Raw genomic sequence first — 23939 nt, 5'->3', positions numbered from 1 at the left:
TGAAGTCGACGACTTTGTTCAAAAGTAAGCAGTTAAGTTCAGGAGCGGCTGCAAGGAATTCTAAGATGCAGGCAAAAAAAAAAAAAAAAAAAAAAAAAAAAGTCACACACTTACCTCTCTGCTTTCTCCACCTCTGCTTACAGCAGCAATCCTTTTCTCAGACTTCCTGTTTCTGGCACTTGCCTTCTTCTGTGATGTTCATAGTTCCCTGTCTGTGGTTAAGTAGGCACAGAGCTGTGTTTGGTCTCCCCCTCTCTCATTCACTTGGCGCACACAAGTGTGCTTCTCTCTCTTCTCTCTCTCTCTCTCTCAGAATGATAGCTCTGGGTAGAGCTTTCGCTATGGTTTTCTGCTTAATTCAAGCTGTTTCTGGAGAAAGTGGCAATGCCCAGGATGGTGAGTCATTTCTAACTCCTTTTTTTTTTTTTCTAACTTTTTTTTTTAAGGATTTCAGATTACCTTCAGCATATATGATCAGGTTACACAGCAAGAATTTAACACAAGTTAGGTTGTTTTGGGAGTATTAATCACCAGGACAGAGGGAATGATGACAGTACTGCAAATGGCTTGTAACTCTCAAGAACTGTCAAGAAGCACTGAGTGTCATTCAAAGTCTGGCTCATAAATGTGGATGGACGCTGGTACTCTCAAAAAAGAAACCTCATATCAATTCTATGTTGGAGCTTGTTGGATGATCTCTTCCAAAATTGTATCAGACTGAAAATTAAGCCATTGTTGTTTTGACTGTTTATGGAGATCTAAAACCCTAGACATCCATGATAAATTAATGACTAGAAACAAAAAGGTTTCACCAGAACTGTATTTCTGATGTCTAGAACTTAGAAGTTACTCTATAATGTATTTCTTCAAAATACTTTAGTTTGGGCAGATTCATGTTAGATAGCTGATGAATAATTCAGTAGCATGCTGGAGAAAGTGGCTTCTTTGAAATGCACAGGGTTGCTTTTATATTCAGAGAATCCATCATATGGTCATCATAATTCTCTTTAGAATCCATAAAATACTTAGATCTTGACTCCTTAAAAATATGCATTCTATTTACAGGACTGTGCTCAAACGTCTCTGGTAGACACAAGAGCTACATGGAATGTGAATCTCCAATTTGTTTCTACAAATTAATTAAACTGTTTTCATACACTCACACACACACACACACACACACACACACACACACACGCACACCATTAAAAGGGGGATGTGTGTGTGTGTGTGTATGTGTGTGTGTATGTGTATGTGTGCGTGTGTGTGTGTGTGTGTGTGTGTGTGTGTGTGTGTGTCTGTGTGTCTGTGTGTCTGTGTGTATCCTGTCTCTGGCTCCTGAGTGCTAGGATTAAAGGCAAGCACCACCATGGCTGGCCTATATGTGTATTCCTAAACTGGGTGCAGTAGCACATCCCTGTAATCCTGAAGTTTAAGAGGGCTGAGACTGGAAAATCATGAGGTTCAGGCCAGTCGAAGCTACATTGCAAAAGCTTCTCTCAAATTACATATGTATTTTCTTTATGGACAGCATCAGTACACATCAGCCCAGCTCTGTAGTTTAGCTCTTTAGTCAAATGCCTTCAGTCATGCATCCTAAGCTTGGATATGTGTGTGACTTTACTTTGTAATCAGCAAGGATGGAAAACCCTTGCATGTTCTTATGAAGAGAATCATCAGAGGAATCACACTCTTCAGCATGACGGAGCATGAGTCACTTGGTGAGGGAGAGTCATTATCTCATGTTCAATGTGTGCAAACAGATGGCAGGAAGCACGAGAACCTTGCTGCTGTTTGGTGCAATCCTTTACCCCTATTCTTCCCTATTGGCCATGCTAGTTCTTAAAAAAAAAAAAAAAAGTAAAAATTCTTGCTGTTAAACTGGATTTTCACTTCACCTTTTTAAATTTTGAAATTTTTTCAGATTGATGAGCATAGTCACCCATATGCATCACATAGGCATGACATGATACTTCCCACTTTGTGCTGGAAGCACTCTACTCTTGTTTGTATAAAGATAAAGTTAGTTTTCTAACTAGGATAGTCAAATCAAGCAAAGGAAACCACAAAAGCCCAGACAATTCAAACTCTTCATCAAGTAATCACTGAGAGAAGTTTTCTAAATGACACTGCCTTACTTATAATATGTATTCCAAATGTTTTAAATTTCTATACCTGGAATTTTTATTTAATGCTTAGCTACTTCCTATTGAACACTGTGACCATTGTTCCACACAATGTCAAAACCACAGTAAGAATAAAAGCTTCCATTGATATACTACAATTTTTTTCAAAAGAACTCCAAATGCTGTGCGTGTATATTTGCAAAATTATAACTCACATTTTATCTTTCATGCTGACTCTCCAAGACTTGTGAGAGAGCTCTCACACTCTCTGAGAACTTACTGTAATCTAAATGAAACCTCTGTGCAGATCTATCCAATGGCTTCTATAATGTGTGTGTGTGTGTGTGTGTGTGTGTGTGTGTGTGCCTATGACTATGGGCTTTGGGTATTTGTGCATGCAATAAGAGAGCCCGGCTACAAAGTTAGAACAGTGAAGATCAGTATGCACATCCTCTGCCTGTGTCACTCTCAGGGAAGAATTCTTCAACTCACAATAGGTAGAATATTCTCCCACAATGGCATGTGACTTTCCCCTGTTTTGGGTGACAGAGAAATTGTGCCCCAGTAGCAACACCTATTAAAGGGTCAGTGGACGGCTCACTCAGAGACAACTGCTTTGATTGCGGAAAACATGGCATGATCAGCTATTTGCATATTGTGTGAGGTAGCTTGAGACATACTTTGTCAGACAGGGTGGTTGGAGTGTGTGGAGGTCCACTCTTCAGCTGGCGCCTGTCATCTGCTTAAAGTGTGCTCTTTCTGTCTCCTTTCATAGATGGAAAGGTTAGGTAGTAAAGATGACCCACAGGATACCTAAAACCAAACAGTAAGTCATATCTGTTACAGAGTTGGTTATAGGCAAACAAAGCACAAGACAATAGGAGAGCTGAGAGCTTCCATGTAAGGGCAGGCAACAACGTCTACCATACATCAAGAAACTTGCTGATGTTCTGACTGTGAAATGCTAGGCTATGGGAATGCCTAGGAAGTTAAATTCCCATAGCTGGGAACAGCGACCCCAGTCTGTATCTAGGTGACTCTGAGATCTGTTCTTTAGTACCATCACTTACCTGGTTGGCCTTTTGTTAACCCATCTTATTAACCTTTATTAACACAGACCTTTGGGGTTTATTAATTAAAGAGGATGCAATTGAAACTGCATATAGCTGCTAAGCCACCCATCTGAGGCCATGGTTAGTACATCCTGTTTCCATATGAGAATCAGAAAAGTATAAAGTCACTATTTTGGGTGAGATTAAACACCTGGAAGCTATCAGAGGCTGTCCGCACTCCACCATCATGATATAAACCTTTGATAACTCTAGGTTTTCCTTGTCCTTATTGAAATGCACTTCCTGGAAGATTTTTCTTACATATATATATATATATATATATATATATATATATATATATATATATGTGTGTGTGTGTGTGTGTGTGTGTGTTATATAAATAAATATTGTATACATGTATATGTGCACACTTTATGTATACATATGTATATATTTTATGTACATATACACACACAAATACCTATTTAATCATGGGCTCTACAAATCAGCTTAGGAAGTCAAATAACATCTTTGACATATTGCAGTTACCAAAAATGGCTACACATAAAAAAAAATCTGTTTGCCACTTGCTTCTAGAATATTACTGATATATGTAGAATACAGTAGCTGAAACAATCTAATCATGTAGGCTAAAACTTTTCATCCTTGGAGTTTACTGATTTATAGTTGCCTCAGTAGGTCACATAAGATGCTCTCTGCTGCCACAGAATGGAGTCATCAATATTATTGTTAAGTTGCGATGTCCTTTTAGGATACAATAAGCAATCCCATAAAAATGTGCACTTAGAACCAAAATCATTACAGTCATCTTTCATTTGAAAAGAAACTTGGAAGAGAACAAATGAAGACCAACAGAGAAAGCCAGCGTTGGATTAGGTGCCATACAAATGTAATATAAGATCCCTTATCTGAAATATGTCAACTCTTCAGTGTAAAAAAGATAATTTCAACATTTTTAAAGTCTCATTGGGGATTTGTTCATTAACATTTAGCACCTTTTATATATGCAAGGCATTGCATTCCCTGAACATATACAATCGTTTGGCTGAAGTGGAAAATATAATCTCAAATACTTTCTAAATAAAATACAGTTTTAAGTGTTGCAAATGAGCTCTGATATAAACAAGGAAATGGGTTTGTCTATGCTCCTTATAATTTTCCAACATACTTGTCCAATGTAGAACCGTTTAGATATACCTGGAACTTATTCCTCCACTATTATGATTTTTTTTGTTGTTAGAACACTTTGTAATCTGTACGTGCACATTGGGTTTGGCATATGTGTTTCAGGTATGTGTGTTTGTGTGTGTGTGTGTGTGTGTGTGAGAGAGAGAGAGAGAGAGAGAGAGAGAGACAGAGACAGAGACAGAGACAGAGACAGAGACAGAGACAGAGACAGAGAGAGACAGAGAGAGAGAGACAGAGAGAGACAGAGAGAGACAGAGAGAGACAGAGAGAGAGAGACAGAGACAGAGAAGGAGGGAGAGAGGGAGAGACAGAGAGGGAGGGAGAGAGGGAGAGACAGAGAGGGAGGGAGAGAGGGAGAGACAGAGAGACAGAGACAGAGACAGAAAGACAGAGAGAGCACATTGAAACTTTTTCTCTGTCCTTAGAATATCTTCCTTTAGATAAACTATATGTAGATATATAGATATATAAATATATAGATATATATTCTCTCCTTCTTGTCTGTCACACAGGTGACATTTTATTAAAGGGTATCTGATTTTCAACTGATACATTCATTTGCCCTTTCTCCTTAACAGCTGTATTTTGTTCTTCTCAGGAGACCTAGAAGACGCAGAACCGGACGATCACTCCTTCTGGTGCTACAGCCAGTTGGAAGTGGATGGAAGTCAACATTTATTGACTTGTGCTTTTAATGACTCAGACATCAACACAACTAATCTGGAATTTCAAATATGGTGAGGAAGATAGTTTCCATGGTGCTTAGGAATCCATCTCCTGTCTCTCTCTGTGTGTTCCTTCTGGGACCTATAAAGGAAGGAGCGTCTGTCTTAAGTATCAAACGCTAAAATTTCCTAGGTTCCCAAAACTTTCTGAAATACTTTGTCCCTTGCCAGAAATTAAAGTGAGGCCACTCTCACTTCATTTGTTAGTTCTCAGGGGCATATACAAATGGTGGTTTTGATCTTGGAGATTCTACATCCCTCCAACACTCTCTTAAGGCAGTGCTCTATTTTCAAATTCCATTATGCAGCGTAAATACTTGCCTTCCAGTCCCAATACTAATGCTTAATAACTTTTTGACTTGCAGCAAGTTATGTAACATGAATTCTTTAGTTTCTTCATTTAAAAAAAATTGAATGACTAGATCTCACAGAAAGGTTATGGTTATTAAACAATTAAATATATGTAAAGAGCTCAAATCAACATCCAATATTTAATTAGTAATGGAGAAAAGATAATTCTATGAATGTATGTCTAAAAATCACCCACCCTGTTGAAACAGTTGAATTCCAGACTATCTAGTCAATGGATGATTTCCAGTAATCCAAAGGACCAAGTTGATTCTCGTTTTCATATGGCCCGGGAGGAAATCAAAGTGCAAAGAAAGCTTTAGGTCTGAAGGTTGATAAAGAACTCGGGGAGTTGTATCTTCTCCCTCCTCCACCAGCTCTTGCTTGTTGCCAAGGGTTATTATCTCTGGTGACTTGAAGAAAAAAAATACTCTAATATGAAATTCTGGCTTGTGGCTATTTCCAAATTCATATCAGATGACCTCATTTTTTTTGGTACGTTTCCATATAAGGAAAGTATGCCGAGGTCTGCAGTAGTAAGAGGACTTCTTAAGTTCCATGAGCGCTAAGGAAATCCTTTGCCACCTACAACCCAGATAAGCCGCAGATTGTCACCCGCCTGAATCTCTAGCAGTCTCCTGAAGCTATGCACAAGGGTTTCCTGAAGTCACTGGAGGGACAACATCTTGGAGTTGAATTTCACAGGATAATCTCAGTCTGTCTTTGTTATTGTTTGTTTGTAGCACATTTTCTATGGAGAACAAAAGCACAAATATCTAATATCTAGAGATATGCCTCAGTCAGTAAATTTCTTGCTATGCAAGCTGGGGGACCTGAGCTGAGATGCCTAGAATCTATGTAAAAGCCGAGTGTGGTGTCTGTAATTCCACCCCTGAGCTGTGCTACAGATGGGGGTTACGCAGAGAGGTGGATGTGTGAGCTTTACTGGCTAGTCAAGCTAGTCCAGTCAATGAGTTCCAGGTTCATTGAGAGACACTGTTTCAGAAGCATAGCATGAAGAATGATAGAGAAAGACCCGAGACATTGGCTACTGCCCTCCAAATGTGTGTGCACACATGAACACCCACAGGCATATGTATGCATACACGTATGCACGCGCACGCACACACATGCATAAACACACACACACACACACACACACACACACACATGCAATGGACATACAAACACTCCCCACACTCAAACCAAAACAAAAAACAGATGTCAAGAATCATTCCTACAACGTGATAAATCAGTTAACTCATCTAAACAATGTTCTCAGTTCTTATGGAAAAAAAAATACCCTTTCACACAGAGATTTGACTCGAGGTTTTCCCACCCGGTTCTTAGTGAGCTGTGGTGAACACTGTTATTTCACTTGACCCAGCCACAGATGACCTTTATGTCCACTTTCGTTCACATATTCAATCATGTCCTTGCCCACTGTAACAAACTTCCCTTTAGTGTTTTTCAGTTTCTCTGACATATACTAGTCTCTCCAGAGCATCCTCATGCTATGTTTTCCAGTTGGACAGATATTTGTTTAGAAAGCCTGCTTTAATAGGTGTGGGGGGGGGCACACGTGTGCGCGCACACACCTTAAGGTATACAATGTGGGGAAAAAGGTTAACATCAAATAGCTCAAAAGGATTTCTGGATCACTAACATTTCCGTGAGGCATCCATACTTTCAGTGGGACATTTATGAAACTTCTAGGTTGAGAAGATGGTAACTAAAGAGTTCTGAATTTGTGTTTCTTCTTCTAAAGGGTACTAGCTTTTGTAGAACTTTTTTTTTCTCTTAATATAAATATGAAGTAGAAGTTGGGATTTGAGAATTTGTTTACATAGGTGATCACTGGTAGATGCTAGGACCCTTCTCTCAAAACATGATAAATTTAACATCTGTCCTAGATCTGGACACCAATCTTTGAACAAGAAATGGACTGGTTTTTTGTTTGTTTGTTTGTTTGTTTTTCAGTTAACTGATCTTCGGGGAGGGTTCAGGTCAACAAAGATCACAGGTGTGAATTACTAGTATACCAATGGACTAGTTCACAGTAACAGATAAAAAATATTATGAAGATATGAATACTCATTGTGGGCTCCGATCCTGTAGAAATTAGTGGGGAAATGGTGAAGAGGGTGGAAAAGTCCAGCATATTACACACTAGAATAACCCACAATAATCTAGGGGAGAGTCCTACCTTTTCTTCACTGAAATTCTAGTCAGTTTTCAGGTGCATTGAACAAATGAGCAGAAACTCTGAAAGAGACACCTGGAATGGAATCCCAATAGTAAAGCTAACTAGCCCTGTGACCAGGGAGATGTTCACATCAGCATCACAGCAACTGCCTTACACTGGATTACATCTGGCGCTTGACTGGCATGGGGTAGGCATCTGAAAGTGGTACTTGACTCCTTAAGTAGGAACATTTTCACATAACATAAATATAGAGGAAAAAGCAAGGGCAGCTATCTGCTACTTTTGCTATCACCAATTAGACAATCTCTCAGTGCAATTCACATAAAAATATTATTTATCATCATTCAAAAGTCAGATATGTCTTTTGGGGGTAGCTCATTCAATTTCTATCAGTTTCCACAAAAGCAATCATACGCCATGTTTTCTGTGCCTTGATATTACTCCCACACACCACATACAACTTTAAATATCTCACTACTTTTCTCCATGACTGTCACCTTTACAGGCCAGCTGATGTTATAGCCCTTAGCAGTGATATCTATCAAGTATTGTTAAGTATTCAGTTCTCTAGACAGTAAGCTATACTATCTCTCTAAGTTGTTCAGTGTTTTTTAAGCCATATTCTATCTTTCAGGGCCATTTTTGATGTTTTGTTTTGTTTGTTTGTTTGTTTGTTTGATTGATTGATTGATTTTGCTATATTTTGCTTTTCTTCTATTTTTCCCTTCAGTCTGAGCATCTGTTTATATAGATAAGACAAATGCATCTCTCATACTAAATTGCACAAGACTGGGGAAGGAAAGAAAAATGGAATTAAAATTTAGATTAAATGATCTTTAGCCATCACTCTTTACTTTCAGAACCAGATTTAAGAATGTGACTTAGGGCCAGTGTCCCAAAGAATGGCATACAAGATCAGAATCAACTATGTATATATTACTTGAGGAATAACTGTGATCTTCCCCTTGCTGCACATATTCTAGAACATCTCTCGTCAGTATAAATATAATGCAATCCATAAATCTATGGGCACATTGGTCATTTTAAATATTTTTAAATTATATTTTTAATAAATTTGGTGTTTGTGTTTATGCATATGCATGTATATATGCATGTGTGCATGTATTGATACACACATGCCTCTGTGTGTGTGTGTGTGTGTGTGTGTGTGTGTGTGTGTGTGTGCAGAATACAGGTGCCACCAACTCTCTCTTTCCATTATAGGAGTTCTGTAGATTAATCCAGAGTCTTATCCACTGAGTTATTTGGCAAGTCTCTTCTTCTTTTTTTCAAAAAATAAAATAAAAGTGAAGTTAATTACATGTGTTATTTAATTTGATACACTCAAAACTTATTATTTCAGTATGTACTCAATATAAATAGCATACTCAGATACTTTATGCTTTTTTTATAGAACATGTTCAAAGTGTACAGTACATATACATTTAGACCATATTGTAGTTTGGACTAGCCATACTTCAAATGTTTTACAAATACATACAGCAGAGGGGCTGTTGTGTTGGATAGTAGAGATTCAAACCATCTCTAAGTCAGCCAATACAATAAATCTTTATAACTGAACTACATACCCCCACTGGTGGTGATAATGAGTTTCTTCCTGTTGTATAAGTAAAGTCAGTAACACAAACAAAAGTTGGCCATTGTCATCAGCTTGCTTTACTCTAGTGTGCCAACGTGACATATAACTGAATAGTATACTTATTTACTTAAAAGATGTTTTAAATTTAAGTATTGGCATAAAGCCCACTAGCCTCTGTTTTCTCTGCATTGCTCAGAAGTTGGTATTTCCCCCAATGCTCTCTGTCACTTCTGTTCTAACTCAGCAAATCCTGGTAGTATTTCTGTTAAACAGCTGTTGGTGCCAGACTTCTGAGCTTTTCACTCATCTCACATCTGTCCCCTTGCATGTGGTTACTTCCTTGCTTTTCAATTTTTACTATTTTCTGAGTGATAGATTTCAGGGAGGACATTGCATTCAGTCTACACACAGAGATTCTGAGGGTGTGGGCTTTTGAACAACTCTCTCTCTCTCCTGTCAGTGGGAAGGGAAGGAGAGGGGAGGGAAGAATGGAGGGAGGATTGGCATGAGGGGTTACAAGGAGGAGAGGGAGGCTGATATTGGGATGGAAGGTGAATAAATAAATTTAATAAATATAAAAAATTAAATTATATATGTCAAAAACTTACAATTTCTTCCCTTATCTCTAGTTTTAATAATTACATCTCATTTTGACCTACGTCTAGCTTTGCCAAGCTATGAGGATACCATTGTCTTCCTGTACAAAGATAGGACAAGAGCTACCTAATAAGGATTAAAAATGTGTACCACATTCATTCAGTGACTTGCCACTAAGTAGTTATAAAGATGAGGTATAAGAAAAAAAGCATCCTCTAGAATACAGCTCCTAGGCACATGACCAAGCGGATGAAATCAAGTATGAAAGAATAATAATGTTATTACATTGATGAGAACCACTACCAGCTAGAAAAACTAAGATGTGGTAGAAGGGAGAATTCTGGGTCTTCCTTAGGAATCAGGTTAACTGCCACACACTCAAAAGGCAACTGATCAGTATGAAAGAAAATTTTGTTATCTGGTTAGTTAATAAACAGTCACAACTTGGAAAGTTATAAAAAAGAAAAAGAAATATCCTATACGTAGAACTTGACTGATATTTGCATGTCATACACATTTCTCGAAAACCATTCGAGATGGACGTATTTTGCTACTTGCAATTCCATCTTCCACCTCTAAACCCTGCAGTGAACTGTCAGCAAAGAAGAAAGTAGGCAAAGTTAAGTGAGTAATGGGGGAAAACTAAAGAAATAATGAAGTCCTGCATTCTCGCTATAAAAATAAATGATACAGGATAAAAGAAAAAGTACTAGTTTTTTTCTCCTTTCACAAGTTTTAAGATTAATTTCCCTCCTTTTGAATTGTGTCCTGGTGAACTTGTTGCCTGCATGCTTTTTTCTTCAAGCCCAGCTAAGTCATCCTGAAGAGAGGAAAAGATGGGATCAATTAGAAGTAGACATCTTGGCAGAATGCCTCTTTTCAAGTTGCTTATACAAAATGAATTCTTCCAACTAACCAGATACATGTGAGTGTGTGAGAGAGTGTCTGTGTACATTTGTGTGTCTATCTGTGTGTGTTTGTGTGTCTGAGAGGAAAAGACAGTAATTGTGTATGTATCTGTCTCTCTGTCTCTGATGCCCATTCCCGTGTGTGCATGTGTGTGTTGTGTGTGTGTGTGCACATGTGTGTGAATGTATGAGCATATGTGTGATAAGTCTTGGGAACTGAGAAGGTTAGGTGATTTCTTTGGTGATCTGCATGAATGTGCCTCTTTTGGTATGTGCTCGAGACCTGGTTACTCTGAAAGTTGAAAATATTATCTTTTACATTATTTTCCTATTTTTATAGCTTAAACTTTAGATTTAAGATATGTATAAAATTGTGTAGGATTAAGGATAATATCAATATACTATGGTATTCAGAGTCACCTGTGTCTATTCTTTTATTTTTTCAGTGATATTTTCATTTTTCTATATTTTCAAAATATTGAGAAAATTTTTATAAGTAGTATATAAAGCTGTTAGGGGAAAAGTTCTAATTTATCAATAGCAAATTTGCTAGCACATGAACAGAGCTCCCATTTATGTAAATTTCTTCAAATACCTCTCTGAAATGTTTTGTAATTTCCAGTACAAAGGCCTTGAATATCCTTTATAAATTTCAGTCTAAGCTTTTTTATTCTTCTACTACTTTCACAAAGGCACTATCATTCTTAAACTTCATTTTCTAATTTTGTGATGCTATACATAGAAATATAGCTAGCGGTTTTCTGTTAGCTTTGATGAATTCAATTATTTTCTATAATTATGTTGGGAGTCTTTATAAATGTCCGTGTAAACAGATAGGGCTTTATCTGCAAATAAATGTGCTTTCTACTTTTCAACTCTGCATATACTTTCATTTGCTTCTCTTCTCTTCTCTTCTGAATTGATGAGAACTTCAGTGTGCTGCTGTGTATGAGTGTACAAAGAGAACGGTCTCCCTTGTCCTGATCTTTACCATTATGATTTAGATTAAATTTTTATAATTGCATTTGAACAATTCTGTTTCATGTTGGTTGGGGGAACTTTCATCATGAAATAATATGTGATTCGATCAAAAAATCTGCTTCCAGGAAAGATGAGTCACTTTCTAGTGTTTTATTCTGTTAATGTAAATTATGCCAATAGATGATTGAATGTTGAACCAGCTTTGTTTTGCTGGTACTCGCCACACCTGATACAATACAGTATGATTATTTTGAAGACCATAATAATACATTTTTTAAATTATTACTCTTTAATCTCTTTTTAATAGTCTAGTCATTATCCCCCTCCTGGTCCACCCTCTGACAATTCCTCATCCCATTCCTCCCCACCCCCACACCCAGACTTCCCCACTTCCTGGGGACTCAAGTTTCTCCAGGGTTAGGTCAGACCAGATCATGCTTATATACACATTTTTTAAGATACTGTTTTATATGTCCTATGCTGGCTCAGACTCACTACGTGGATGAGGATGACCTCAAACTTCTCGTGTTCCTCCCTCCATGTTTTGATCATTGTGATTACAGGTATATTCTGCCATACCAGATTTATGTAGGGCTTTGAGGAAACTAGGTAAGTATTCTACAAGTGAGTCATATCCCCAGTCCTATGTATACAGTATCGAGGGATGATTTTCTTTCCAGTATTTTGGTAGGTTTGGGTACCAATTTTAAACTGGCTTCACAGAATAACATAGATCACCTCTATTTGGGGAAGAAATTTGGTGATACTGGTACTGTATCTTTCTTAACCATTTCGTAGAACTCAGCATCCTGAAGTCCTCAAGGATCTAGAATTAATTGTGAGGGAAGATGTTAATATCAATGTGACATACAGTTTGTATGGGGTTAAGTTTTAAGAATGTTTTCACTTCAAAAAATTTACATTCACTCTCACAAATTGATGTATTTCTTACAGTTTTAATATCTATGCAATATACAATTGTGTCTCCTCTGACATTTCAAGTATTGTTAACTTATAATTTTATACCCATAGCATCATAGAAGTTCTATGTAAACTATGCTGGACTCAAACCCACAGCAATCCTTATACTTTAGACTCTCTGATGTTAAGGTTATACTCATGATCCACCACACAGAACTTTGCTTCCTTTTCTTGGCCTCCCTTGTTAAGTTTCATTAGCTGAAGTCCCTTTGACCCTGGGCATGGTAATACATGCCTTCAGCACTATGCTGGATCTCTGTGAGTTCAGGGACAGTCTGGTCTGCGTAATGAATTTGGGGGTACATAGAAAGATTTCTATCTCAAACAGGAAAACAAAACATAAAGGCTCTATGAAAACATAGAGTTATTTGGTTTATTTATTAAATATATGTAGTTGTATATATAAACCTCTTCAACCAATTTAGCATTTCCTTTAATCCTAATTGAAGGAATAGTATCAACATTTCTTACAGTTATAATATTTTTCATTTGTCCCCAAGAGATGCTGATTACATTTTTACCTAAACAAAGTATTTTCTTCAATTCTAAAACTACATGGATCTTGCTTTTAATTTCCACAAGCATGATTTCACCACTTCAAACTCATTTGCATATAATAATTGTTTTTTTTTCCTTTTTTATTAGATATTTTCTTCAATTACATTTCAAATGCTATCCCAAAAGTCCCCTATACACCCCCCGCCCTGCTCCCTTACCCACTCACTCCCACTTCTTGGCCCTGGCATTCCCCTGTACTGGGGCATAATAGAACAGAAAACTATGTTATTTTAGTTCACTCGCTTTTTCTCCTCGCCATTAACTTGCCAACTTATGTACCTGTAGACACTAAAATTGAATTCATACAACTAAAGGTACAATGTTACTTTGCATACAGAAAATCCTACCTCAATGAAGACATAACTTTTTGTTTCTGCAGTGGGGCTCTTTTACGTGTGAAATGCCTAACTCTTAACAAGCAGCAAGATATATATTTTATAAAGACAACAGAATTCTTACTGATTGGTAGCAGCGATATATGTGTGAAGCTTGGACAAAAGAATTTAGCTTGCAAAAGTATGGCTATAAACACAATAGGTAAGAAGTTGTATGTGATGGTGTGGTTTCCATGGTTTGGATGGCTATAGAAACATGTCTTTGCATTCAGAAGGATGAAAATATGCAAGTCATGAAAACACTCTGTAATAAACAAGAGCAACATTGCTTGCTCATTTTTAAGAAATGAAAATCTGACACTTGAATCATGAATTCCTACTGTGAGAAAATATGCTGAGAATATTCCAACTCAGCCATGAAAGAGTGTCTGACATCAGTATGAGGAACATGGCTGAAGCAGGCCATCTACCTCCAATACACATGTGCTTTCTTTTTGTCATTCACTTCTTCTGAAGGTCTTGAGGTCTTTTCTCTGTATTCAGATCATATCCCTAATGTGTATAGCTCAATTAACAAATCATTTAAAAATACACTTGTAAATATACAATGTTTTTCAAAGTTCTACAAGTAAAAGAGAACTTATGGGCGGGAGATAAATAGATGGATATATAAGTAAATGATAAGTAGATGATATATAGATAGATAAATCAATGGATGATGGATAGATAGATAAGATGATACAGTGATAGATAGATAAATAGATAGATAGATAGATAGATAGATAGATAGATAGATAGATAGATAGATAAATAGATAGACAGACAAATGAGAGGCAGATTACTTTTAAGAACTAGTTCATATCATTGAGACAGTGGTGTGTTTAAAACCTTTAGGATAAGCTAGAGGGTATAAATGCAGGTTAAGTATGAATGTTGAAGAATTGAGTCCAAGTTCTTAAGGCAAGAATGTATTGCATTCTTGAATCAGACCTGTTTCTGATAGGAATTTCTGCGAACTAAAGGTTTTTTACTGATCAGATAATGCCTACTGATTATGGAAGGCGTCACCCCAAATCTACTCACTTACATTGAAATCATATCTTTAAAATACCATTTGATTGCTGTTTAACTTTTTAAAAGTAAATACCATAGCATAGCCATTATGAACTATAATATAATTATATTTCCAATGAGATAAAGTGAGGAGTGAAACAGCATAACTGATTTGACCTAGAATACACATAATTATATTCTGTTAAACATAAGTAGTAAAAGCAGTTATATTTTAGGTTAAATTGTAATTTGAATTAATGCAATGGCATGTTAACTGTTTGTATTTTTTCTGCCTTTGGTAATTTACAAGTGAAGTTTATACAAAAAAGCAATCAAAATAATCACATAAATGGAAGTTTGCTGGTCTTAAAGGCTATGAACTCCCTCCCTTATCAATGTCTCTGTCACTACTCTAAAAGAGAAGACAACAGAGCTATTCTCACTAGATATGAGATACAGTGAGAAAGTTACTTCATTTGTTTAATGATGATGGTAAAGAATAAAAATGGAAGTCCCATGTCTAAACAATATCTTAGGGAAAGAGCAGAGGTCACAGAAATGAAATATTCAACAGATGGCTTTACATGTTGGCCACACAATACCAGCATGAGCTAGGCTGACATGAATGGCAGATGAGACAAGGATTCCAATGGATAAGATCTCTGGGTTTTGAGCATAAAAAACGGTGGTGTTTACTCATTTGGACATTAAGGGTTTTTTTATGGATCAGTGCTGAATGTGTACACTACACAAAGGCACCATATGTATAGGTTCGTCGTTCATACTGCAGAGGTTTGTTTTCTTGGAGAGTGAGCAGAGAGGGTACCAATTCTTGATCCTCTAAGAAAACACTGCATCTCTTCCTTGCATTAAACCATCTAAGCACACAAACTTCAGTAGCACATAGAGCCCACTCACAGGATCTGGAGAGATCTGCCCCATCCGTAGTCCCTGCTCCAAAATACCTAGTTCTCATGGAAGGCCATGTAGCATCTTCCACTGCAGACCTCAAGCCTACCCTCTTATGTGAGGGGCAGTGAGGTGAGCACAGATCCCTGTGAAAGGAGTGGTGTGGGTCTCTCAGGGGTCCTAGAAAGTACCTGCACTCCTAACTAGTAGGATTAAAATAATAAAAATACTTATAAGATTATTTCCTCCTAGTTCTTCAGGAGACATTTCATTCAATAAGCTATCATTTCCACTAAATTTAAACTAAATGTTCCTGATTAATACCTAGAACCAGAATTCTAGTCACCTGAAACTTTCTCTCCCACTTCTGTTTCTTCAGGGATCCCTAACCTCTAAGGCTGGAGGCCTACTTTCCTGCCTTCCTGATTTGTTTCAGAAACATTGATAAAACTGTCTTGGGCCAAAGCTGGACATTACAGTCTGATACAGATGTTTTCCTTGAGAATAAATACTTTTCTCTGGGTTTTGGCTGAATGACGTGATAGTTTTCCCCTTCCAGTAATGTATCTTGCATGACAAATTGTTTCTAAATGCAACTCTGTGAGACAGGCAGAGGCCTATGAAACAAATTGGTTTATTTAACTAAAATTGACAGAGGAGGACACTCGGGAATTTGTTAGCCAGGGCCACGATGAAGACTCTACACTTATTTGTATCTGAAGTGAGGTCCAGAGGTCCCAGATAGATCCTTGCAATTCTTTACTTTGGAGCCCATTAGTAACACCTTCTCTGGTATTCTGATGTATATAAGTGAGGATACTTATTTTATGACTATTTAGGACTTCCTCCACATGGTGACCCAATTTTCTTTCCCATAGAACTTCAGTATAGAAAGATACCAAGATAAGAATTATACATGGGAGGATTTGGGGCCAAGACTGGAACTGGTACCCTTCTATCTACTCACAACACTCAGAAGGCTACACCAACCACAGGAAGGGTCTTGCAGTGGTGTCTAGATACGAATCAAGGAGAAAGATCTGGCTTTGTGAATGATCAGCTCCAAAAATAGAAAGCTCTGGGGGTATGGTTTTCAGAGCAGAAGGACTTTAAAACATGTAGTTATCAGCAATTAATGAAAAGGGTGTTATGAATTTGATGAAAGAGGGCAAGGAGGGTATGTAGGAGGATTTGAAGGGAGGCCACGAAAGGGGGAAATGATAATTTTTAAATGTACCTATGTCCTTTTAAGCCCCATACACAGATTTCATTTCTTTTTCTTTCTTTTCTTTTTCTTTTTTCTTTTTCTTTTTTTGTCTTTTTTGACAGTTAAAGCTGAGGCTCCTTCTGACCTGAAAGTCATTTATCGAAAAGAAGCAAATGACTTTTTGGTGACATTTAGTGCACCTCACTTGAAAAAGAAATATTTAAAACAAGTGAAGCATGACATGGCCTACCGCCCAGCAAGGGGTGAAAGTAACTGGACGGTAACGTAAATCAATCACGTTCATACATTAAGTATCATCGTGTTCTGTTTTCAGAGCTTAGTCTTCACTCAGAGAGACTCCCTGGGTCCTACGCCCTCAAGACCCCCAAATTCCTTTTTTGGCTGTTCTTCATTAAATTTGCTTTAGTTCATCTTTATGGTTTAAACTTAGATAAGAATGCATGCTCAGACAAACCTGATCCTTGCTACACAAAGCCTCCAGTGTGTGGGATAATCAGGAAGAGTAATGATTCTGCATAGCATAACCAAGAAGTAGCCATGATTCTTCCCTAGGACTTTTGCGGGCAGCAGGAGGTCAGCAGAAGATAGGGTGGGAGGTTTTTCTGTCACTTTGTTTTTACGTTCACGTCTAAGCATTCAGCTGCAGAAGGAATGAATTGCTTTTCTGCTCTGCATTTTCTGGAGGTTAGGTCAACTTCCTCATGGTCTGCTGAGGTCAAGATGATCTCACTGGGCTTACCATCTATTTGGGAGATGAGCTGGGAGAGAGACAGAGGACCCTGGGCAGTTGGGATTCCCTTAGTCTGCCAGCTCATTCTCAGCCCTCCCTGCTTCAAATAGATAAAGAGAAGATGGCTTCTCTTTCTCAAGAACAAAAGGATGCTCACACATGCCCGATGCCCCCTTTACTTCAGCTGGGTCATCAAACTTACTTTGCAGTGTGCTGAGGTGTGCTACTTACGGATGTGCATTTCCATCCAAGCCATCTGCTGTCTTTTTCTACCTACTCCGCAGCCACACACAAACTGGATGGCCTTCATCCTACCTTCTCCTGTTAATCATCTGACTATGCCACCAGTGGAAAAGCAACATTAGAAGAAGAAAGAAGGGTTGTGAATAGATGGTTCTAAGACAATCAGCTTACTGTCTGTTAAGAAAAAAGCACATTAAAATGTCTAGACTCTACTAGAGGTTGGTTTATGTCAATACACACAAATATAATTGTAAGTCAAATAAAAAAATTAGTATTAAATTGCCACAGAACTGCTAACAGATGGTCTGTCTATGTAAAATCATTAGTTCATCATTAAGATAGAGACAAACACTCCAACAGATAAATGAGCACAAAACTTAGAAATCTGTCACAACTAAGAAATATATAAATTCAGTTAACATAGTCAAATAGATATAAATAATAATAGGATACCAATTTTGTCTATAATATCAATATAATATCTTTTTCTTAGAAACAGTACAGTTTTGGAAACATCATGTCTTTATGATTATGTGTGGTGTCAAATAGTATCTCTCTGGAAGGACATGACTAGTGCTCACTGCCTACCCTTTGTCTCCCTGTGGAACATGGAAAGAGATAGAAAGGAAAAGGAGATGCTAAAACAGGGGAGATAGCTGTGAGCCTAGGAGGGGGTGAACCCCTCCAAAGTGAGAGACTACAAACCCATCTAATCAGGGTTCTCTGACCTCACCTGGCATCATTTAGAGCCTCCCCCCCCCCATTCTGCTGCTAAACCTTTGCAAAGCTCAACTCCTTCATTTAAGACATATGAAAGAACTTCCAGAGGTTACCAACATGACTGAAAGCCAACATGTCCTTTTACTTCTAATAACCAAACTTGCTTTTCACCCTAGCATGTATCTTTATTCCACATGAGAACAACAATCCCACAGAGAAAGCTATGGCCAAAAACAGTGTATGAAATCAAAGTCCGATCCATTCCCCATAATGATTACTTCAAAGGCTTCTGGAGCGAGTGGAGTCCAAGTTCTACCTTCGAAACTCCAGAACCCAAGAATCAAGGTAAGCAAAGACTTCCCAAGCCTGGAGCCTTCCACAACACTTCATATTCTGAAGTGTAGCAGAGAGGGGGATCAGAAGATCAGTGTAAATAACCCACAGGTCAGGAGCCTTCTTCTACTTTCTTTGGCGAATCTTCTGCCTGCCACCTTTGCCATTTTTCTGGGAGGAGAGCAGTGACAGCTGAGCCATAGTGCCTGATAATGGATAAAGATTGTCTTGATGTCACTGTCTCAGATACTCAGGGATCTACTAATGAATCTGTGTGAATTTCTTACACACTACCCTTTCCACCTTTGTCAGGGGTCATGGCTGATCTCTCTATGATCCCTCTAGGTAATAAATATCTTTCCTAATAGAAAGGACGCAGACCAGTTTGGCTATCCATTACATCTCCTTTCCCAGAACAATAAAGATGCTATGGGGAATACCAATAGCCGGAGAAGCCAGAGAACATGCTTCAGGACAGTATCCAAAGCAACTTACCTCAAACTTCTTCTATTTGAGGGGAATGGAGATTTTCCATGCTGTCCCAGTGCCCAACTTTCATTCTGGAACTTGCTGCAGCTTCATTGTGAACATGTATCTCTCCATCTCTTACTGAGACTTTCCCCCTTTGGATAAGGGTGGTTGGATAAAGGTTTCTGGGCCATCATGAACGGTCATCTTTACATTTCAAGTAGCTGATGTTCTTGCCACTGTCACCTAGATCAGCACAACTCTTTCTCTCACTCAAAGAACTGTTTCTAAGAAACAATAAGTGAGACATGTTATTAAGTAAAATCAAACTACCCTAAATATATACCCACACTTTATGCTTACTGAATACTAACTGTGATCTCTCCTTTTATTCCAGGAGGATGGGATCCTGTTTTGCCAACTGTCACCATTCTGAGTTTGTTCTCTGTGCTTTTGTTGGTCATCTTAGCCCATGTGCTATGGAAAAAAAGGTGATTTTTCTTTAGTAAACAAGAGGGTTATTTGTGCAGCCCCAGAAAAGCAGGACTCAGGTGCCACTTACTGATCTAGAAAAGTTAAAAAAAACAGACTTGACATTTCAAATACTACAGAGGCAAATATATGCCATCCTATTTTTAGATCCCAGTCAATTTACCATAGGTGATTTCAGAAGAGACAAAAATGTACAAACTGACATAAGACAAGCATTATTTAACAAATATTAATAGTCTGTGTGTGTGTCTGTACACATGTGTATGTGTGTGTATGTTGCATGTGCTTGTGTATCTGTGTCTGTGTATGTACACATGTGAGTGTATATGTGTGTGTGTGCTAGGTCTGTCTGTCTATCTGTGTATATGTTTGTGTTCATGTGTGCACACATGCAAATATGTGCTGGCCTATAGGCAGCCAAACTCAACACGTATTATTTTACTCAATTATCTTCCACCTTGTCTTTTGATGCAGGGTCCTTCCACTAAACATGAAACTCACCCACCCCTGTCAGACTAATTGGTCAGTAAACTCTGAGTATCTGTCTGCCTCCACCACTCCAAATATCATACAGTTACAGATACATGTTATCATACATTGCTATCCAAACTCAGTTCTTCAAGACTGCATGACAAGAAGTTTATTTACTGGATTATCTCCCTAGGCCATGACGTCCCCCCCCCCAAAAAAAATATAAGAATTCTTTAAGAAGTGTTTTCCAAATGTTTTTTTCACAGCCTCCTAAAGGACATAGAGGTGATTACCCATGCTAGCGTGGAGTCTACTTGATCTCATGACTTTCTGCACACAAATTCACAAGATTTTTGTATTCTGCTCGGTGGTAGAACCATGCCCTGTGAATTACTCAGTGTTCTAGGAAGATGCCTTCAGCACAGGGCTATGTATTCCTAGGACCAAAAGTGATCTAATTTTAAAAATGCTACCATAAAATAATTTCCTTGAATAGCTTAGAATTTCCACTGGAATTAAAGCAAAACCTTTACTTCCAATAAAGACAATGAATAAGATGACAATACCAACAGTGAGCATAAAAGACCAGGTCTCATTTTAGCTCCATATCAACACCAATACTGCCTCCCTGCAAACCTCACTCTTCACTTTAGGGCACTTTGCAACATAATTACAATGTCTTGTTCACAATAGATCGATAGCAATAAGCTCTGTTCTAACCACTCCTAAAACCAAGAGCATGATACTGTCAGAGAAAATAAGGTGTTTGTCCAGTAACAGAAATGTTTTCCCAATCTCCCTCGAATAAGGTGAAAGGGCTGTTTGTGTGCCTTCTCCTTCTGCCAGTTGGTTTCATGTATGAATGTTCTCTGGTTTTAGGATTAAACCTGTCGTATGGCCTAGTCTCCCTGATCATAAGAAAACTCTGGAACAACTATGTAAGAAGCCAAAAAAGGTAATTGCTTGAGGTAGAGAAAGAAATACCATAATGTTGGGGCTGGAGAGATGGCTCAGCGGTTAAGAGCACTGACTGCTCTTCCAAAGGTCCTGAGTTCAAATGGTGGCTCACAACCATCTGTAATGAGATCTGATGCCCTCTTCTGGTGTGTCTGAAGACAGTTACAGTGTAGTTACATATAATAAATAAATCTTTAAAAAATATACCATAATGTTGAAATCTTAGTCTAAGAGTGATTAAGACCAGAGGAAACTGAAACTCAACTTATGTCTTTTATGTATCAAAGTCCTTATAAGACTCTGAGGAATAAAACCAAGATACACAGGGCAGGGGGTTGGGGGAAAAATCAATGTTTACTTCAAAGTTGGAGTATCACAGCTCAGTCAGAAGCCAATTGAAAATCAAGCAGGTCATTTTTTCACATTGTGCAGTAAATATTACAAGAAAACTTCTTAGATGTTTTAGTTTCCTGAATCAAATGTATAGTAGCACTTCTTTGCCGTGCCACTAATGCTTCCAACTTTCTCTGCAGAATCTGAATGTGAGTTTCAATCCTGAAAGTTTCCTGGACTGCCAGATTCATGAGGTGAATGGCATTGAAGCCAGGGATGAGGTTGAACATTTTCTGCCAAATGATCTTCCTCCACAGCCTGAGGAGCTGGAGAAGCAGGGACCCAGAACAGCTGTACACAGTGCAAACCGGGCATCTGAGACTTCAGTCAGCCCGCCAGAAACATTCAGAAGAGAGTCCCCCTTAAGATGCCTGGCTAGAAATCTGAGTTCATGCAATACCCCTCCACTCCTTTCCTCTAGGTCCCCTGACAACAGAGATGGTGACGGAAATAGGCCTCCTGTGTATCAAGACTTGCTGCCAAGCTCTGCAAACACAAATGATCCTGTCCCTCAACCATTGCCTCTCCAGTTGGGAATCCTGATACCAGTTTCTCAGAGACAGCCCATCTCCACTTCCTCAGTCCTGAATCAAGAAGAAGCATATGTCACTATGTCTAGTTTTTACCAAAACAAATGAATTATAAGAAAACCCTTCCATCAACAACCAAATGATCACTGAGATGGAAAGTCTGGAATGCTTGCTCTCCCCCATAGCTCGCAGACGAGAAAGTCAACATGACCTTGCTACACATCTTCAGCATTCTAAGAAATCATTTTGATCTCCTAGCTCAGAAATGTTTGCACAAAGCAGGAAGAATCTGTTTCCCCCTTGCAGGATTAGTCATAAGAGTCCAGATGACCCAATTAAAATTGCAAAACTCAGTTAAGTGAAGAAAGAAAGATAGAAGAAAGAAGATAGAAGGCTGTGATGAATGCAGGAAGAAAAGGAAAGATGTGAATGGTGGGTCTATCATTCGGATTGACTATTTATCCAGCACTATGCAACTGTTCTCATTTCTTCCTCACGATAATACTACAATGTAGGCTCATCCATTATAATTGTTATTTTCTTTGTCATAGATGCCAAAGTTGAAAGTAGAGATTTTAAGTGATGTTTAAGTTTTTCTTTCAGTCACAGATGAGGCACACATTCCAACTTCAACCCTCTCTTGCCATGAACCTGTCCTATTGTTGAGTGTCAAACATCACCACTAAGTGGGTGGTTATGTAGTCTATTATCAAAACTGAGTTGTTTTGGAAAGAGAAAGTTAGACATAATTAACAGTAAGCATAAACTGTATCTGTCTGAGAGAGATGTGGATGGATGGTCATTTTACTTAAAGTGGCTATGGGGATGAACATGGAGGACAAAGTACACTTATGGGTATGAAATACCATGACCATGTGTCAAAGGAAGTGGGAGAAAGAAAAGAGGCACCAAGCTCATTTGATTTTGTTGTATTGTTTTGTTTGAAAACAAACTCAAGAAGCAGTGAGTTAGAAGCCAAGAAGCTCCAAAGTCAGTTATCAAGACCATGATCTTCCTGCTGCTATTATCCATTAGCTTCTATGTGAGATCATAGGAGGAACTATGGCCAACCTACAGTAGTTCAACATTTAGCAGTGAGTGGAGTCCTCCTATGTATGGAGACACCATTATGAATTACCCCAAGTTCTACAGCCCTGAATATTGCCTGAACTACAGAAAAAGGGGGCTGTGCACACCACAATGAGTACCCTAGCTGAAACTATGCTCACAGAAACACAAATAAGATAGGTAAGTTACTCAAATTCAAATATTGATTTATGACTGCAAGCCACAATTTTGAATCCTGGCTGTGTTTGACCAATCTCCTGAAGAAAACAACAAATAACTGAAAGACACTGTGGTTGGGTGCCTTAGCATTAAAATTCTGTTTAAGTGTTGACATTGTTTGTTTGAATTGGTGTGTCTATCCGGTCATGTATTATATCCATGTCTTATATTCAGATAACCACAACTGCTGCTAATGCCTGATTATATTTTCAAGGACTGCATGCAATGTAACATTACTAGTTGATTCTGCCAATTTTCTTCTTGGTATTTATAAAGGAAAACCAAAACTCTTGGTTAGAGACAATATGCAAAACATATGATGTCAAGTATTATGTCCGAGTAATGTGAAATACAATGAGAAATAGATAATGAATTTAATCAATCAACTATGTTTGGATCCAGGGAATCTCAAGTCATTTAATTCATTCTCTGTAAGCCTTTGTCTCTCTCTTCATCCAGACTTTTGCCTTCAAATACAAGCATGGGCTATTTTCTGGAA

The 23939-nt window shown here is 38.1% G+C and overlaps 1 protein-coding gene across 2 annotated transcripts; it reads left to right on the top strand.

Moving 5' to 3' along the window:
- Positions 1-216: 216 nt before the first annotated feature.
- Positions 217-23939, top strand: Il7r (interleukin 7 receptor). 2 transcript variants are annotated; one of them, XM_029544092.1, is made up of 8 exons: positions 217-396; positions 4986-5124; positions 13671-13828; positions 16918-17075; positions 18686-18854; positions 19708-19801; positions 21153-21211; positions 21764-23939. In XM_029544092.1, coding segments are annotated over exons 1-8 (861 nt in total). In that variant the 5' UTR covers positions 217-314; the 3' UTR covers positions 21766-23939. The 2 variants fall into 2 exon arrangements, with proteins under 2 accessions (XP_029399952.1, XP_021064434.1); XM_021208775.1 differs by having other exon boundaries at positions 21153-21228.

The sequence above is a fragment of the Mus pahari genome, chromosome 11, assembly GCF_900095145.1.
Source record: "Mus pahari chromosome 11, PAHARI_EIJ_v1.1, whole genome shotgun sequence".
Taxonomy (NCBI): Eukaryota; Metazoa; Chordata; class Mammalia; order Rodentia; family Muridae; genus Mus; species Mus pahari.
The sequence above is the reverse complement of the archived record's forward strand: the minus strand, read 5'-3'. Positions and strand labels throughout refer to the sequence as shown.